At 40.3% G+C, this 19654-nt stretch overlaps 1 protein-coding gene across 2 annotated transcripts in view; it reads left to right on the forward strand.

The window, feature by feature from the left end:
• BRF1 (BRF1 RNA polymerase III transcription initiation factor subunit) overlaps positions 1 to 19654 on the forward strand; it is a 172830-nt gene that overhangs the window by 117289 nt on the left and 35887 nt on the right. For both annotated transcript variants that reach the window (XM_032113505.1, XM_032113507.1), the window contains 4 exons: positions 7401 to 7462; positions 9620 to 9701; positions 9798 to 9853; positions 11689 to 11945. In XM_032113505.1, coding sequence (XP_031969396.1) covers positions 7401 to 7462; positions 9620 to 9701; positions 9798 to 9853; positions 11689 to 11945 — 457 coding nt within the window. The remainder of the gene's footprint in view (positions 1 to 7400; positions 7463 to 9619; positions 9702 to 9797; positions 9854 to 11688; positions 11946 to 19654) is intronic.

Raw genomic sequence — 19654 nt, forward strand, 5'->3', positions numbered from 1 at the left:
TAGGTAGTATGTTTCTGGGTGAGTATTGGTCAGTTTGATTATTGGTTATTGGTTCCATCAACAAAAGATAATTCTTTTGATACTGTTCAGAGCAGTCGTTCTCTGAGCACTCAGTCATGGCAGTGGGGTTGCAAGCTCAGGAAAGAACGACAGGTTGCAACAAGTAGGTTGCATAAACCATGCTCTTTTTCATTGTTTTCCAAAGGTGTTGGGGGAACATTAACTTTATTCCAGAAGGAGAACATCTGCTGCTGTTTTTGAGGACAGTGTCAAGATGTTCTTCAGTTCAAAAGCCTAATTTTCAGCTGTATTTATTTTGGGAGGTTGAAAGGGTTTTTTTTCTTAAGGGTTTTTTATATTACTATGTAGTTCAATGAACATGAGCTTACCTTTTCAAAGAAAATTTTTCAGAATCAGAGGGGTTTTGTTTATTGCTGGACTGGTTTTGTACTACCTGCTTTAGAAAAATATATATTGCAGGGAGGATTTTTGGGAAGAATGGAGACATTAACTGTTTCTCTGAAGTATTAAGTTTAAGTTAACAAGTTTCCATGTCCGTTAGATGAGTGGTATAACCCCTAACTGGATATAAAATATGACAATGTGGTTTGGTTAGATCCTCTGTAGACTATGAGGTGAAACAATAGCATTTGTTTGAGTATGGATATGCTCTCGGGAAAGCAGCAGGGTTGGTGGTTAGGTGTTTTTTTTTTTTTTTTCCCCAAAAATGAAATTTAATTTATAAAAAATATGTTCACTATCTAATAAAAGTTCTGTGAGAGTGATTGACTGCAGGAACAGCTTTTCTCATAACTTATTCCTATATATCATTAAGCACACAAATTGGAAACTGTTCCTGTGACGGGGTAATTGTTCTGCGACCACCGTAGGAAGGTGGCTTATGGGGGAAGGCTGTCGGGTGTCACTCAGCTGTGCAGGACAGACAGAGCATCTGGAGCTTGAGTCTCAGTGTGGGGAAATGGACACAGACATTTAATAAAGATGGGTTTCTAGTTCTGCTCCACATTAAGTCCCAATGTTGTAGGAAAATCATCTGCCTACAGGAGATGGGCCCAATGCAGTGACTGCAAACCAGCCAGGGCTGGCCCTGGCTGTTACTCTGCTTTGCTTTGTGAGAAAGTCCCGTTTTCAGTAGACAGGAGTGAGGAAATAGCTGATGAGCTTGTACATCCCTGCTTTTGTACAGGCTGACCTTGCACAGCTGCAATAGTAGAGTATGTGGAATTTATTTTTTTTTAATTAAATTGTGCCTTTTCCCTCTTTGCTTTCATTTGCCCCATTTTGGGCTTTGCTTCTACGCTTCTTACAGTCCAAATGCAAGGAGCTGGCCAGTGGGCACTTTGCAGAGGCAGGGCTGTGTGCCCTGGCACTGCTGGGCAGCCCGGCGCCGGCTGACAGTGCTTCCCACCATCCCTCGTCGGCAGGAATGAATGTTTCTGGGAAGACAGGGCCTCGCTCTGTGTGGTGTGATGTGTTTGCTTTCTCTGAGGAACTAGCAGGCTGGAAACTTGGCTTTGGCTGGAGAGGACCCCTTAACCTTGCCTTGGCAGAAGGAAATAATAAAGTGACAGACTTCATTTATCTTTATGCTGTGTGCATGGCCTCGTGTGCTCCGTACACCATCAGACCTAAATCCTGGTGTCAATTTGGCACCGTGAAGGAGTAGGCTGTAATTTTCAAGGTGGCTCCAGATACAATAAAATAAAAACCATTTTCTCTTAAATACGAGCATATACGTCATGTGTTTTGTGACCTTATTTTGTCTGTAAGTGCAATTAATTTTGCTCTGTCCTCACGTTTTGTTTTTGTCAAATACTTCTTGACAGCGCATGATTACGCTGCTGAAGGTGAGTGGGGGAAACTGGAGCCCTTAGCAGCTGCAGGGTGCGTGCTGTGGGATGGGAGCATGGCAGGGTAGGCTGGCATTGCACAAAGAGGTGCCTTACCTGGAGCAATGGGGTTGGCAACAGCTTAAAACAGCCAGGATTACCTCCCAGCCTGCTCCCGAGGGAGGCTCCTGCCCTGTATTAGTGAAACTCGCTCTGTTTCTGCGTGTTCTCTGCTCATATGGCCCCACAGGCTCTGCTCACGCCTTGATGTGTGGTGTGTTCGTTTGCACACCCATCGATCCTTGTACTTCATCCCGTGCTGCTGCTGCAGCATTTTCGCATCCATTTCTCTTCCCTGCCCAGTCCCTACAGCACGATCACCCCGGCACTTCGTCTGCCCGGCGCCGCTCCCCTCCCGTTTACCACCCTTAATGACTGTTCCCTTCACGCCCCTCTGTAAATCGGTTATCTCCCCCTCCAGATGGGTCTGTGTCCCCTCTGATCAGCTAATCAATTAAATCCTGGTGCAGTTGTGCAGTGCCTTTTTTGATGCTAAGTCACCGCCTTCCCTTCCCACTCGTTGCAGCTCCCCAAGGTGGCACCGGCATCGCTCATCAATTTGGGCTGCTAAAGCGTTTCTGCTGATTGGATCCTTCCAATGGTCTGCGAGAGCTTTCTGTGGCTCCCATTGGATTTAATCCCTCCCTGGAGAGCAGCAATCAATCCCTGTGTTTCTGATGCCCCGGGCTCAGGTTGTTTGGTTTGTTGCTTAAGGAATTTTGTAGCTGAAAATGCATCTCCCAACTCTTTTCAGATTTTGTTGTGCTCTAGCCCCAAAGTATTTCTTAAATACTGGGAGTGCTTAGTGTCTGGTGTTGTGCCAAAATAGGTGGAAAGGTTCTTTGTTTAAACTCTTTGACTGCTGTGAAACGGTGTGGTGAAGGATGTATTTGCTGCATAGGACCCGAGCACCAAGTGCCTTCTATTGTATCTGCTCCAAAGGATTTCCTGGGAAGTGTTCAGCCTCCATTTCTGTCTGTAAGGAAATCCTCTTATCTGGGCAGAGCAATAAATAGTGCTGCCTCCTGTAATAGAAACAGAAAAACACATTCTTCACGTGGCTGTTTTTAAAAATGTGGGGTTTAAAATATATCAGGTGGAATGATTCTTCTGTAATAAATCCCCATAATAGTGTGCTATGTATACATTTAACTAGCTGCACAGAGGTAGGGAGGGGGGCAGAGGGTGTGTTAAAAGAGGGCTTAGTGTGCATTTAGCAATGACAAGAACAGTAAATAATCCTAGAGGTTTACAAACCTAATCCGCAGTGTCTGATTGTAGCCCTCATGTCCACCCGAACTGGTTGGAAAGATGTTAAAAGGGTGTAAAGGGAGGGCTTTGAGGGGAGTTTATTTTTAAGTTTTTGGGGAGCTGGCTGGGTGGTTGATGTTCTTAAGTAGTATGAACGTAATTGATTCAGTACCTTGATGGAAAGCTCTAGAAGTGCCCGTCCTCCTCCACTTGCTACAGAGATGTTGGGTGAGGATGGAGTAGTCTGGTCCTTTCTCTAAGCTCTTCTGGATGATCCTTTCATTTAACAACTGGATTTGGATGGAAGGGGAGGAGTGTTGTTGTTTTTAATGCCCAACTTATTTTTTGCATGTGCCCTGCAGTAAAGTGGTTGTTTTTCTTAAGAAAAGAAATATGTGATGTCTCAGAGCTGTGCCACATGATCCTACTGCTTTTAAATAAGCTCTTAAGAGGCTGGACCAGATGTTGGCCACATCTGTGTTTTTATTTTGTCAAACATTTCATTTTGACCCTTTTATTAAAGGAGAAAATGATAATTTAGAAATCACTTTGAAAACTTTAGCAGCTGGGAAGATCTTTCTGTATGTAAAAAAGCAACGGGTTTGCTTTCCATGCCTTGCAGTGAGTCGTGTAGCATCAAGCAGAAGGATATTTGTGGCTGGTAGGATCTACTCCTCTTGGAAATGATTGCCATGGAAATTTTCATGCCGAAGTGGATGCATTTTATTTTGAATTGGCATTCTGTAATGAAACATGTATTTTTTTTTCTCAGTGAAAGCATTAAACTAGAGATTTGAAGGCACCTTCGCTTCTGAAAAACCCATTTAATGAATGCCTATTGCCATGGCGGGAAAAAGGAAGATTTGCAGGCAGAGGGATATCCTGCAATTACTCCCTCTGCTGCTGTTATAGGGTCTAAGAAATGCTTATTACATGTAACTTGCTTCTGGATTCTTCTCTGCAATTTAACAGTTGGAGAATGAGTTTTCTGTCCCTGTTGCTAATTGATCCAATGAGAAAAAGTGGCACCTAATTCAGTAACAAGTTATATTTAAAATGACAAGTGAAATTGTTCATGGTGCCTGAAATTGCATCATTTTCAGTCTGGCATGTATAAGAGAACAGGCACCTACTGTACTGTGACATATTAAATTTTAAACCTCTGATCCAAAAATATAGCTGGGTATAGGAGGAGCAAGGTGTATAATGATGAAAAGCAGTGGGAGCTTGATTTCAGTGGGATACTTTTATTGTTTTTAAGATGCTTTGGCAGTTTTTACAATAGTAAATATTGGGATCAATTTTATGTAAAATTGAGCAGTGAGTTGAGTATGTCCATCACCATTTCCAAGTTTTCGTTTTCTAACCTGTGATTTTCAGAACTTACTAGTGGTTGTCAAGGTGGACTCCTTTTTACTTTGTCCCTACTTCCAAGCCTGTGTGGACAGTGGACAATTTAGTTTATCTGGTACAAAGAATATGAAATAAAAATAAATCCTTTATTCATGCAGGTAAACCAAACTGATTTTTTTTCCCAAAAAAACCTTGAGGAAACAAAAGGTAGATAACACAATGAAGGTAGAGGCCATCCCCCCTTCTGTCCTACAACTTGGTGGTTAAAGTGCTACCCAGAATATGGGACACTCAGGTCAAGTCCTATTTTTGTATGAACTCCTTCCAACCTAGGAGCCAGGGTATTCTGGTCTGGACTCCCCTTGCACTCTGCTGTTGAGCTGTTACATTTTATGTGATGGAACATTTCTTGGACCCAGGTGGACCATCTCCTGGGAAGGTGTCTCAGACACTACTACAGTATTTGCTCCTTTCCTTGGTGAACATTCAGCCATTTTGCTCACTGGAAGTTTCTCTCTCCGTTCCAGCAGGAGAGATGTGCATTACTATCTTGCAGAATACCCTGCACTCCCTTGTGTGATTCCTCTCCAATCTTTGAATGATTATGCTTTGCTAAAAAAAATTTCAGTCAGTTGCATTAAAAAGGCAGCAAACCAGCAGGATGTATTTTGTCACCTTGCTTTTTCTACCCATCCTGAAGCCAGGGAGTGCTTGGCCATGTCCTGGGGGTGCATCCCTTCTTGGCTGATAGCAGGGTGCCTGTGTGAGGAGCTGCTGGCACTGGTGCAGAAAGTTCTGCTCTTACTGCACTATGCAGAGATCAGACCAGAAGAAAAGCATATGTACTGATCAATTATGTAGTTATTATAAAATCTTTTGCACTTCTAAAGTATTTTGGGGAAAAAGGCTGTAAAGTAAATCTGGTGCCTGGGACTAATGTGCGATTAATTTCTAAATGTAATGACAGTGAGAAATGTTCTTTAAAGCCTTTTTGGTCAAATTAGCACTGGATTGTCTGAATTGGTGCATTTGGTATTACATATGTGAGGAAAAAAATGAAGGCGTAGTGTTACGGAGGGCTGGAACACCTCTGCTATGAGAAAAGGCTGAGAAACTGAAATTGTTCAGCATGGAGAAGGGAAGGCTTTGGGGTGACCCATCTGCAGCCTTTCAGTACCTTAATGAGCTACAAAAGAGCTGGAGAGGGACCTTTTACAAGGGCATGGAGTGACAGGACAATGGGGAATGGCTTTAAACTGATAGAAGGTTTAGATTGGATATTAAAAGGAAATTCTTTACTGTCAGGGTGGTGAGACACTGGAATACATTGCTAGGAGAAGTTGTGGATGCTCCATCCCTGGGAGTGTTCAAGGCCGGGTTGGTTGGGGTTTTGAGCAACCTGGTCTGGTGGAAGGTGTCCCTGTGCATGGCAGGGAGTTGTAACTAGATGATCTTTAAGGTCCCTTCCAACTCAAACCATTCTATGATTCTGTGCTGTTCCTTGTGACAGGACATTTTTGGTGGGTTAAAACCCATTTTGCTTGTGACTTAGGGTGGAAAGTATAAAATTTTCTGTTGGTTGTTTAAAGTTGATTTTGAAAAGACATTTGTGAGTACTCGGTTGCTGATCCCAGGGAATGTCTGTTGAGTTGAGCAGCCGGACCCTTTGTGCCACCCCAGGAAGCTCAGCCTTTATTCCTGACCAGGTGTTTTGGTTGGATTCCCAGCCCTGTGATTTCATGTACTTCAGGCAACTGGTTTAAACCCCTGACTTTTGCCAAGCAGATCATTGTTTTATTTTCTGGGAGTGCTCTTAATTCCAAACTTTGCTTGAGTTTACCATTGGGTTACCATAACCTGTCATTGGATCCAAGAGCTGCTGCTGGCATCACCCTCTGCTGATCCAGCACTGTGCAGGAGAACCAGGCTGGGGAATCAAACCATTCAAAGATCTTGGTTTGTGGGGAGGCACATCCCCAGTACTGGGGAGTGGGAACTGTGAACATGCCAAGCTGTTCTGCACCATTTTGGTTTTAATTTGTTATTGCAGATTGTTGAAACTTAATTCGTTTATATTTTTCTGCAAGTTGAACTGGTGAGGTCATCTCTTGTTTGATCTTTATTAGATGTAATGGAGATGACCAAGAAGATTGCTTCATTCCCCAGCATAAGTCTTTGTTAAATAATTTCTTTTCTTCTCTACTTGGATTACATTAATAGTATATTACTATAGTTCTTTAATGTGATGTGGAAAATCAGGTTTTGTAGCTGTATGCTGTGCCAATCCCAAATTAAGCCTCGGTTCTGTGCTGCTATGCTTTTTAATGGACAGAATATTTAAAAATTTGTTTTCAGAAGTCTTAATAACTACCAAACTAGCAGTGAAATTGTAATTACAGAAAGTCAAGAAGAAAGCCATGGTGTGACTGTTGGCAGTGGTCTGTGCTGCTTCCCTGAAAATAGAAAATATTTTCTAAATCATAATTCAGAGATAAATTACTGACCTATATACTCTGACAGAGAAATTTTTGTTATGATGAAAGAAAAGTGATCATCTTTTTAAAATGGTTTCCCCAGCTTCCTGCTGAACATTTGTGGCTGTAAATTAAAATGAGTGATAAAAAGGCGACTGGAAGTCTCTGGCAGATTTTTAGCACTGATGAGGACTGTGTTGATTCCTGAATTTTAGATTAATCCAATGTGGTGAATTTGTGTGCATGAAGTTCTGTATTGAAAATACTCAGCAACACATTAAACCTCCCAGATGAAGGTGGAAGGATGCAAATCACTGAAGGACAGGCCCGAAGTGTTACATCACTGCAGAACTTAAGCTGCAATAGATTCTGGACAAGCATATGGCTGATTGAAATGTGTTCTTTTTTGTAGGTGAGAATACAGGAGATGGTGAATTAGATCTGAGTGGAATTGACGACAGTGAAATAGATCGGGTAAGGTGCCCTGTTGTCCCTGGTGTCTCTTATCCTGGTTGTCTGGGTTTCTGAGAAAGACAAAATGGTTTTTATCTGGTTTATCCTCTCTCTGCAACTGCCTCTGATCTATAGAGAGGTTTGAGCAATTTCTGTTATCTGGAATCTAAACTAATGTTCATGCAAACCTGTGAATTTGGTGTTCCTTGCCCAACAAGGAATATATATATATATATATCTATATATATGAGGCTGCTGCTGCTGCTTGCTTTTAACATGCTGGAATAATTATGTTGAATATCTTTTATTGCAAAGGAGAACTTTAAAAAGTTTGGTGGAGCTCTAAATTCATTATTTAATTAAGATAGATTCAACATAGAAGGCTGCCATGGAAACCAAACTGTAAAACCAGCATGTGCGGCTCCTGTGTACTTCCAGAGACTTCTGTAATGTTTTCTGGATTTATTTTTATTTCTGTGGCAGAAAAAAGTACCCTTTAACATAGGGGCTGAGTGGGACAGACACATGGCTGTGGAAAAGGGCTTGTTGGAGGCCACACGGCTGGTCAGCGCTTGGACACGTGACAGCCCAGCTTTCTGAGCCCGATGCCCTCTCCAGCTGCCATGCTGGTTTACACAGTGATTTGAACAGATAATTCCAGTGCTAAAAATTCATTTTGGGGTACAAAATCCCTGACAGTGATGAATTGCATAGGAATTACTGATCTCCAAAATGTAGCTGTGAGGTGGGATTTGCTAGGTTGGGCGTTAGGGTCTCATGATTTGAGTGGACACTGAATGGAGGGAGCAGGAAGGCTGAGGTTTTTCACCATAGCCAGTCCATAATTTGAATAATCACAGGGGAAGAACAAGCACATTTTCTGCTCTTCCTAGGCTCTGTGATGAGGTCATAACTCTGCTTTTATGACTTCATCTTCATTTCTGTGGCAATAGACTGTAATATTATAAGCCCAAGATTATGAAATCTCTGAAAGCCTAAGAGGGATGAATAACTGAGCTAGGAAAAAGTGGGTTTTACTATTATGGCCCACTTTTAATAGAAGCAGATGAAAGAGTGAAAATACTGGTCTGATAAACCAGGACTTGCACAGCCATTTGCTTGCCTGCTTAGCCCTCAGAGGAAGGACTCCTACCTGCATTAGTTTCGTTTAATGGAAGTTATTTTTCTTAAGAAATCCTAGATGTACATCTTACTTTGGAGACAATCTCGAATGCTGAGACCCAAAAGATGGAGAAACTTCAGATTGCTTTTCTTGCACTTACACATCATTTTACAAGTCCCAGGTGCACTGCTTAAAATTAAAGTGTCTTGTTCATGATGGATGACCTAATTTGTCTTCTCCATTCTGCTGTTCTTCACTCCCAAAAAGCATAGTCTGTAGAGAGCTTCTGTTTCATTGATAGTTGTGCTAAATACTGGGTTAATTTTTACATTTAGGTCATCTACAATTAAGTAATTGCTGCCTATCTGTCTATTTATTTCTGTGATCCATCTGAATAGTCCTAGATGTATTTTACAGCTCCATTCCCACTAAAGTTGTTACCGAGACAAGGTGGAGTTAACTGCAGAACGTCTAGATGTGGTTACTGAACCAAGCTGAAATCTAGAGGGCTAAATCTCCAGCAATCTGAGCTGGTCTCCTTCACACAGATGTAGCCATTGAAATAATAATCTCAGTAACTCTGTGTAAAGCTTCACAAAAACCTACCCAGAAGACACATGTTTTTGCTTTGGTTGCACAGGGCAGTAGTTCCCATCCTGTTTTGAATTACAGACCACCATCAACACACAGAATTACTTGCAGACAACCACGTTGTCATGATAACCTCTTGTATCATCTGAAAAAGATCATAAACCCAGGATCATTTTTGTTTAATTAACAGACCATGTATAATGAGTCCTAGATGGTTTTTGGTCGCTCCATCATAGTTTGGAAACCAAGCACTTGTTTTTTGAAAACAGGTTGTTGCTTGTGCCAGCTTCAGATGTTACTAGAAGTGCTCTGTGATTGTCTTATATCACTCATATTTTCTTTTATTTTAATGCATTTTTTAAAATGGGATATGTATTGACCTTGCCAGTGGTTTTTCAGTTCAGTTTTGCTCTGTGGTTTTCAATTTGATTTCTGAAAGTAGATAAATTTGTTTTCTCTTCTAGTATATACTTAATGAAGCTGAAGCTCAAATTAAAGCAGAGCTGTGGATGAAGGAAAACGCAGATTATTTGAAGGAACAAAAAGGTAAGTATGTAGGACTGAAATTTGCCTTTTGGCTGGTGTTGCTGAAATAACAGTCTGTATAATCTTCATGCTGGTTACCCTTTTGTCATCTTTCAGAAAAGGAAGCAAGAATAGCAAAAGAGAAAGAACTTGGGATTTATAAGGAACACAAGGTATTAAATTGTGTGTTAATTGTGTCTGTTTGAAAATGTCCTGGAAATTCATTGTATCTGCTGATCAGCTCCATGTATGTATGGGCATAATGGTACAGGTCACCACTAACAGAGCAAAAGCTACAGTACATCTAGCTGTTACTGGATTGCAAGGCTATATTTTTTTAGGTGGTGAGTAAAACACTTTCTTGCCCAAACTTTTATTTTAAATTGCTATTATGAGAAAATTCTGTGCATGTCAAAGTCAGAGCTAGCTCTTTGCATTTATGATTGCTGTTCTAATTGCTTGCGTATTAAAATACAGGTTTTAAGACGTCTGATTTTTTTTTTTTAACGTGTGCATGGGGAATTTGTTTGTACTTGCCATAACTTCAGTGGCTTTCTTTGCTCTTACAATAATGATTTCTTTATGAAGAACTGAACAGAACCTTGTTACAGTTACCTGAAGGGGTATTTGTTCTACCTTTCATAAAGAATGCGACAGTTATGTTAACAAATGGCATGTCCTGTCTCCATGTTTAGCAGTTTAAAGCAGCCTAATTGGCCGTATATTCATGATTTACAGCATTAGTGTTTTGTGTAATTGAGCAAGTGACAAGTCAAATCTCCCACATGCAACTAAAATCCATGTTAGTTTTTAGTGTGTATATCCTCTATCTTTTTTTCCAACTAATGTGAAAGGCAGAGTTTCCTGCTTCCCCTAGGTATTCCAACAATAAAAACAAAACCAGACAGTGAAACACTGTTTTATACTTCAGAGTTTCTCATTCATCCTGCACTTATGCAGACGTGGCAGTCTACCAGCAATTTTCAAAATTGTATAACTCATTGGCACCACCAAGTAGCCCAAACACCCACTTTTTTGTTCGGACAACACAGGAGTTTTTCTCTAACCCTTTATTGTTTCTGACAGCTTGAGTAGAACTTGATTAATATGGTGCTTTCCAATTTCAAGGTAGCACTTGACTCATGTAGGTAAACAGAGGGGCTATTATCCATTAAAAAATAAATCTCCTGCAGAGCTTGGTGTTAAAACTTTCCTTTGAATAGGAAAATGCCAAATGAGAAACAGAGGTTCTGGGGTGGTTTTTTTTGTACCTACCCAGGCATGGGGCATGGCTGGAAACGTTCTCTGGTGTCATTGCTGGTTGCCTGGCTCTGCACAGCATCAGCCCCCCTGTGCAGGGCCGAGCTCACAGCCTGTGGCAGCTGCAGGTGACGTTGCTGCAGTGCTCCCGTGTCTGCAGCCTCCTGCTCCCTGTCCCTCGGCGCTACTGCCAGGCTGTGCTTGGGAAGCTGCTGCTCGTGCTCTTGGCTCTTTCCAGCCTGGAGGAGGAGTTGGGCCGAGCCTTTCCCATGCTGCTTTCAGACTTGACATAAAACACAGTTCGGATGTGGAGTTGTCAGTGCTTTGGGGAGTCGTGACCCAGCTTCACTCTCGCTTTAAAGGCAGTTTTAGCAGGGGAAATTGTTTATTTCCGTGCTAGGTGATGCTGTGATGTCCCTATTCCTGTAATAGGAGTTCACTCCCCCTTTTTTTTATACATGGAAAATGGCCCATCGTTCTTCTCTGGCAGCATTACAGATATTAAGTAAATAATTTCTAATAAACTCTCTGGGCATTTGGCAAAAAAGCAAACACGCATCTCTTGGAGAAAAGAGACCCTTCGATCCCATTGAGTGGCAGGAGATGGAGCACTGGCTTAGCCTGGGCACATCACCTGCATCCCCCACATCAGCAGCACCTGAACCAGGACTGCTGCACTCCAGCTTGCCCCTCTGCTTCATGGAAACTTTGTTTGTATCTACATCACTAATTTTATATTTTAATTAAGCCAAAGAAATCTGCAAAGAAGCGGGAGCCAATTCAAGCCAGCACAGCAGGAGAGGCGATTGAAAAGATGTTAGAACAGAAGAAAATCTCAAGTAAAATTAATTATAATGTGCTAAGGGACCTGAACAGCAAAGGAAGTAACACACCAAAGAAAGAGGATGACAGCACTGATGACAGCACCAACACCAAGAAGCTGTCAAGAAGAAAATCTATTGCCAGTAGGAATATAGCCAACCCTGTAAACAGTGTGGGAAAAAGGTACTGCAATTGTTCATTTATATCTCTGTCTGTGAGACTGTCTATGTATCTTTCTAAGCCAGACAATGTAAGGACCGAAACATTTGTTTGAGGCTAAAATAATGTCGGGGCTCTGTTTTTATTTATTTTGCCTGCAGTGTCATGGCGACACCTTATTTATAGTTCACGTTTCAGAGGTCTGCTTTGGTGTGAGTTTATCATCCTGAAGTCAAAAAACCCATGAAATCAATGGAAAGATTCATAAATGTGAATCTTTGAGTCAGGGACACCTTTTCTTCATAAAATCCTGACATTTGCTGTCCTTCCTTTAAGTTGTCTGTACGAGCTGATGCAACACTAAATGTTCGAAAACTTTGCCTTTTTGCTTGATTTGAAAACTATAGTTCCCATCTGTTTTGACAGCTAGCTGCTTTGATTAGCTTTTATTTTAGTTTTATTCCAAACTTTTGTTGTTAATTGATGACACAAATACAAAGCTTTACAGTAAATATGCTTGTCGGTTTTCTGGTCTGCATTTGAAAATGTTTTATAGTGTGATGAAAGCTCCTGTTTTAATGAGTGAAATACTCAGCTTGCTGGGCAGATTTGTAGTGTGTTGTAAAATGTGTAAGGAGATTGATGTGTCCAATCTGTAATATTCAACTGTTTTATCTGTCTTCAGTTTATGTAGTCATGTTGGATCATCATTTGAATCATTTTGATGTATAGTAATTTCTTACTTAGATGTTATTTATTTATTTACTGCCTGTTTATTTATTTACTGCCAGAATTATAGGCCAAATGCCACAAGGAAATCTTGGTATTTAATTCTGAAATATAAAATCATGTCTTTGCACCGTTGTTCAGATTTAGGCCTGTTTGCAACTGGGTAAAGGGACCAGGGGGGCAGGAGGGCAGCCACCGACAAGGTGTGAGAAAACATCTGTTTGTGAAAGAACAGAATACATGGGATACCTGAAAACATGATGCTGGGAAGGACAGTAAGTGCAAATCTCTCAGAAGCTGAGGAAAATAAGGATGGCAAAACCTAAACCCTTATTTTAACTTCATTTGACAGCGAAGGCAGAGGCATGATCTTCAGTTTGGGCTAAGAAGCCAAATGCCAAAATCACTGGCCCCACTGTCACCAGATACAGGTTTTTACAGTATATCAGACATATTTTCTCCTTTGTACTGTATTTTTGGCTTCATCCTTGTTCAACTTCTCATTCTCAGTATCAAAAGCTTTGCTTTCCAGCTGTTGACTCCCTGGGGATTTTAGTCTCCCCTGTAAGTTGCATGTAAGTTTCCCACTTGTAAAGGAGAGAAAGTTGTGTTGAGGAAAGTTGTGTTAAATTTAACAGCATTTAGCTTATGCCTTATTTGCAGTTAACAGGTATTAATGAGTCATATTTCTGGTGTTTCTAGTAAATTAGGACCAATTCAGTTGTCTGAAATGCAGTGCTGAGAGGGAAGTAGGGGCTGTTCAGGATCCTGGTTGCATTTCAGAGCTCAGCAGTAACATCCATGCTCAAGCTGCTTCACCGCATCCCAACCTTGTTTCTGAGGTTTGCAGAAATGTTGGGCCCTTGGAACTCCTGTTGAAGTCAGCGTGTTAAACCCTTAACAGGTGTTAAACTCTTTGGAAAATCATGCCATAAATATTTAATTTAACAGTGGTGCAACTTGAAAAGGTTTCTAAATAAATACAAATCAGTATTTTCCAAAAGCAGCTAATAAAACGTGTTTATTTTTCCTCTTGAGAGCCTAAAGTACATCCTTAAGATGCATAACAGAGTTTCCTGATGATGATTAGCAGATCTCAGATACAATGAATTTTGCAGCAGAACACTTCAGAGGAGGTTGAGGATACATGCAGATAAGTGAGCTAAGAAGATTTTGCACTCCTGAAGTAGGCAGTGCTCTTGCTTAAATATTATCAAGGACTTGGCAAACATTAGTTGGGCTTTTTTTTTTTTTCCCCTTATAATTAAAGATTTATGACATACTTTTGATTTTTTTAAATGCCATGCCTTTTAAATGGCATGCATAAATTTCTGTGTTCTGCATTGTTCTTATATGCCTTGCATTCATTGCCTTTGTTCAGCATTGTTCCTCTGAGAGGTGAATGGCTAAAAACTTTCCCAGGGATACAAAAATCATGATAATTTATATGCAATTATTAATAATAAAACTCCTGAATATTGCTCTTTAGAAAATGAATGAAGCACATAATGTGTCTTTTTCCAGGAGGCATTTGCAGGAATGGGATCATATGGTTTGGGTTGGAAGGGGCCTTAAAGATCATCTATTGTTTTGGTTTGTAGTGATTTACAGTCCTGCATGTTTTTCTTTATGTATCTTAAATATTTAGTAAGCTGCATCTGACTGCAGTAGCACCACGAATAACCAGGCTTTGATCCAGTCCTTCAGTTCATCGGAGTTGTAGTCAGATTTTAAAGAGCTATTCCTTTATTCCTGATCCCAATTAGAAGGTGCCAGTATAGGGAGTACCAAGTTACAGGATAGGAAATGAATACTCATTCTTGGTTGCTCCTGTAATGGTATAAAAATGGAAATTTTTTCATATATATAGATAAATATCTTTCTTGCTTTCCTTTTGCAAGTCATTTTACTTACCACACGAGATTTGGACAGATGATGTGGCCAAGTTTGTCCTGTGTCTTAGAAATAATCTTTATATACAGTACAAAGCACTCTGGAAATAGGAAGTTGATCTTCATTTCCATCTTTCTAATTGCCTCTTGCTCTAAAATAGTCTATGCTGTTGTTTCCACACAGAGGACTTCAGATGATCCCTAAAAAATGGTTACCCTAACCAGACAGGGTGCAACCTCTGTGTGGTTTTTCTTTTTTTAATATCACATAAAGTAGCAGTTACAGTGTTAATCAGTTAAAATACTGGAAAAAACTTTTGTTTCCTGATGTGAAAATGATAGGCAAATTTTACAGTCTTGTAAAAAGTTGTTGATTTGGAAGAAATTTTTAAAGAGCTGGAATGCTAGGCAGGTCCCAGGAGTGTGCTTAAACGGGGTAGTCTTTCAGTTGGAGGCCCTTTTATTAGAGCTTTGTAGATACTACAATCACTTATAGTTTTATCAATATAGTTTTATCTATATCTTATTTTATAAGAAATCCTAATTTTGAAATCTCAGAAATGTTTGGTAATTTCTGCAGTTTTGGGAGGAAGGTACTTTCAAAGAGCTCTTCCAAAGATCGTGCAGGTTTCTCCTTGTTAGGTGGGTAGATACTATATGTACATGAGTATTTTCAAAAGCAAACTGAGCTTTTGAACAGGTTTCTTTACTGTGAACTTCTCAAGCTTTACAAGAAGCTGTGCTTTCCTCAGACACATCTCCCAGAATTATACTGGGAGTTTACTTATTTTGTCTGTCAAGATGGTAGAAGACTAGTAATGACAATGTAAGTAATTTTAGGAAATTTTATGTTGTGTAAATGTATTTCATTCCATTTCCTATTGCATTTTTGTTCCAGTGGGTATCACGACTGGTGCTTCATATGCAAAAGCCATTTCATTCCCAGTGTGTTGAAGATGTGGCACAGTGGATGTTACCATAATAGATGTTGCAACTCTAATTTCAATTACCAGTTGCACAGTTTATCTTCACTAATGTCTTCTGTGTATATGAAACATAAGAATAATAGGTTGAACTCTGAGAAAAGAACAATTGCCCCTTCAAGCTCCTTAAAATCTGATCTCCAGTTAGAGCTGTGCTGTGTGCTGGAGCACTTCAAGTTCAATAAAGAGGGTTTTTAGGACTGGAACTATTTAGTTAGAAGCTTAATAATTTATTTTATATTTACTTGAGCTGAGTTTTACAACATTACGTGTAAAGTGAAATGTGTTGTACTAAGAAAATGTGGGAGCAAGAAAGCTTTCAAGTCACTACTTCTAAAAAAATTTAAGCCTATTTCTTGCTATGTGCTTGAAATTGGTAATGATATCAGAAAAGACAGGATGTATTATCAGGGGAGTAAATGTGTCAGGTTAATCTCCTGAAGAATTTGCCTTGGAAGAAATGAAGCAGGACTGTGAAGCACAGTGGAATCCGTTGTAATGAAACAAGGTTGTTCTGAATGGAACCATATGAATATATAATAGCAAACCAAATCATGCCTGCTATGGGTATGACAGAAACCCTTGGTAGTGATCTCAGATCTGATTAGATTTGAAAATTCACCTCCAAATTCTCTCATGGTCTTACTTGTATTTGCTGACTATCCATATTGCCAGTACAGTGTGGTGCCTGGCTCCACTTGTGCTTTTAGAGCCAGGGGATTTGGGTATTGGGAATTGTGCCCTTTCAGTACCAGGGACTTGTTCTGGTGCTCAAGTTCCTGCTCCAGGATGCACATTTTCAGTTAGCATCTGCTCTGGCTACATTTTTGTTAGCTTCTCAATGGGTGTCACAACTCCAGAAAAATCCTCTTTATTAGGGAGAATGTATGTGATGCTTTTCTGCAGCCTAGCATGCGACATCTTGTTTACCCTGATAAACTGCTTGGTGCTTTCTTGTCTCTAATTGGAGTCATATTATTTCCCTGGAGAGGGAAATATGGGCAGAAGCCTAATTTTGATGCTTTGGAGGCATCTGGAATACCACCCTGCCAAGGGAGCCTGGGGAAACAATGAGAGGCCCTCAGCTGGCTCCCCCAGCTTCCACCCTTGTTTACAGTTGTCCCTTTCTGGTGTCCAGGATGGGGTTATTGCTCCATAAGGCTGGGTGCTCCAAACTCAGCTGCAAGTCTGAATGTTGCCCAGAGAAAATGTGGATGCCCCATCCCTGGGAGTGTTCAAGGGCAGGTTGGATGAGGCTTTGAACAACCTGGTCTAGTGAAAGATGTCCCTTGGGCTGGACTAGATGACCTTTGAAAGCCCTTTCCAAGCCAAACTATGCTATGATTCCATAATTCTATGAATGCTTATTCTACATTGGCCATGGATTGTCATTGATTTTTATAAACCCAAAGGAAACAGGTTTTTCAATGTACAGTAGTTTTAGTTCTACATTATGAGACTGGTATTTGTGGAGGGGAGGAGCATCAGCTCATGTTTCCCAAATGACTTAGGCCAATCCAAAACAGCATGAAACAGAGCTCAGCTTGAATAATCTAAGGGATTCCTGAGCATCTTAAAACCTTTGTATTAGTTAAACCAAGTGATTATGAAGGTTAGAGCACTTTCGATTCGTTGTGTCAAGAAGAGAGTTGTTGGTTCAAAACCTTCTTTATTAGAAAAAATGACATTGCAGTAATAGTTTAAAAGTTTGGAAATGGGTGTCTTAAAAGTTGCTTGTCTGCAACTGGTGCAGTGGAGTCTGGTGGGTATCTTCAGCCATTCCTACAGTTTGGAAATTGGTGATGAAGCAGAGCTCCTGAAGAGACATAGATCTCTATGTTTGGTGGATATGAAGTTTTGGAGAGTCTTTTCCATGCTGGCTTTGGTGGTCATTCTCTCTACAAGGGGGCCTTTCAGATGAGATCTTTATATGCTTTAATTTTCTACCATATATTTTTATTTTTCAGAATTGCCTTCATGTCTTTGTGTAATTTACTTTTGATATCCTGTTTTTCTCTTTCTGCTTTGAATTCTGTTACAGGGTTTGGAATTCATGTATATTTACTTGAAGTGAGATGTTAAATTTTATTTGTTTTCTTGTGCTGCTTTAGGCCTTCTTTTTATACGTGACTAAAGGGGTAACATGATTTCCCACCTGGAATAAACTTCCTTACAGAAGATACTGGGAGTCCTTGCTGAGATGGTAGTTAGGAGTTTATTCTATAGCTTAGTTATTATTTGGTATTTTTTGGTATTTTGTCTGGAAGCAGTCTCATGTTGGCTGCAGGATTCAGACTACGATTCCTGGCTATGAATGTACACGTGCTGGGAGTGTGTGGAGTCAGCTTTTGGTTTGAATATTGTGTACATGGTGAATAATTCTCTAACCACTTGGACATAACTGTTTTCTTATGTGATCTGCACTTTGAGAGTTTCTTTGGAGTGTAATTTTATGTGTGTTTCTGCTTTGCTGTGGTATATAATCATTTAAATCAAAGGTTAATCAAAATGATTACTCATTTTGAACAGGAAAACGGTGACATTTGATAAGTACCTCCACTTTAAATAAATCTTACCAGTATTTTCCAATCTTGTAACTTTTAGAGGGACAAGCTTATACAAATTATGTTTAGTATTTTATTTACAAAAAGCTAAGCCAAGGAAAAAAAATGAACTCAAGCCTTGCAAGGTTCTGCCTTTTGAGTCATGCATCTCTTTATTAAAGTTAGCTGTTCAGGGGAGGGCCTCCTGAATGACCTTGAAAGGAGCTGACACTTGTTTTTGCTTGTTCACGGTTGATTCGAGGAGTGGATCTGCTAAAGCCTGTAGTGTTGTAACCTGGCTAATGCTGCAGGTTACTGCTAAGAAGCTGGTGTGAGCTAAGAAGCCTTTTGTAATAAAAGAGATAAAGGAGAGGCAAGAACAGGAGAGAAATGGATCTGACCCCACATGTTTTAAAAGGAGTGGGTGTAGTTTTAGCATCTGAACGCTGAAATGTGACCACCAGCAGTCTTTCCTTCTCCAGTAAGTGAGGACACAGGAGGAAAATGGCATTGCCTTCTACATGTAACACTACACTCTGAGAGGATGCAGAGTTAAGCAAATGCCACTGAGAGACTGGGGAGGCAGGAACCAGCTTGGGGTCCAGGCAACAATGCAGCAGATTATTACTTTACCCTGAAATTCACTTCTCTTGAGCTAGGACAGAAAGATGGGGAAAGAATAATTTTTTCTTAAAAAAAAAAATCCCCAAAACAAAACCAAAAAATACCTTAACGAAGCAAAACCCCCCAAACTGTCCCCAAACGAGTCCTTACAGAAGCTGTCAGGTGTTTGTCAGGAATTGATGTTTATTCTGATTACTCAGACTATTTTGAAGATCAATTCCCCTGATCAATAGCATTTTTATGTCACATCTGTCAGGCTCAGTACCTCTCAAAATACAGCTGCCTTAAACTCTGAAACATGTATGGATGGTGTTTCACTGGCTGTGCTCCTGCCCCACTGGGAAGGGTGCTCCCACCCAGCCATTGCCTGGCATGGCTTGTGTCCCCAGCCTGCTGCAGGAGCTGCTGCTGACACTCATTCCCTGCTCATTCCAACATCTCTGAACTTTTTGTTGTGTTTCTTAGGGTGAGGTTACCAAAAAACTCATTCCTTCATCCCTTAGTTCTTTCCTTCCTTCTGTAGGAGGTGAATCATTTCCCCCTTTCATGCCTGTTCTGCCAGGGAGTCAAGGGAAACTAACTTAAGTCAAGAGAAACTAACTTAAAGATTTTCTAGCTTGTTATATTAGTAAAATGGAGTATTCTTGCTAAAAATCCCAGTTTGGGATTCATTAGTTTCTGAATACTGGAATAAAATGCCAGAATTTCAGAATGGCAATTAACCCACCTGTATCCTCATTTTGTGAAATACAGTTGGAGAAAAAATAGCTTAGTGATAGGGGAAGTAATGTAAAGAAGCCTCCTTGATGTGACCTGTACTAATTTAGTTAAGTTCAGTGATGCTGCAAATCATCCCTAGCTGTACATCATTCATTAAGAGCTTTCAAATTTTACAGTACAGACTTCTAATGCTGTCAGAATGTGGTTTAGTGTAAGGATAAGGGAGCACTGTCTGCTGGGAC

This window comes from Corvus moneduloides, chromosome 6 (assembly GCF_009650955.1).
Source record: "Corvus moneduloides isolate bCorMon1 chromosome 6, bCorMon1.pri, whole genome shotgun sequence".
Classification (NCBI taxonomy): domain Eukaryota; kingdom Metazoa; phylum Chordata; class Aves; order Passeriformes; family Corvidae; genus Corvus; species Corvus moneduloides.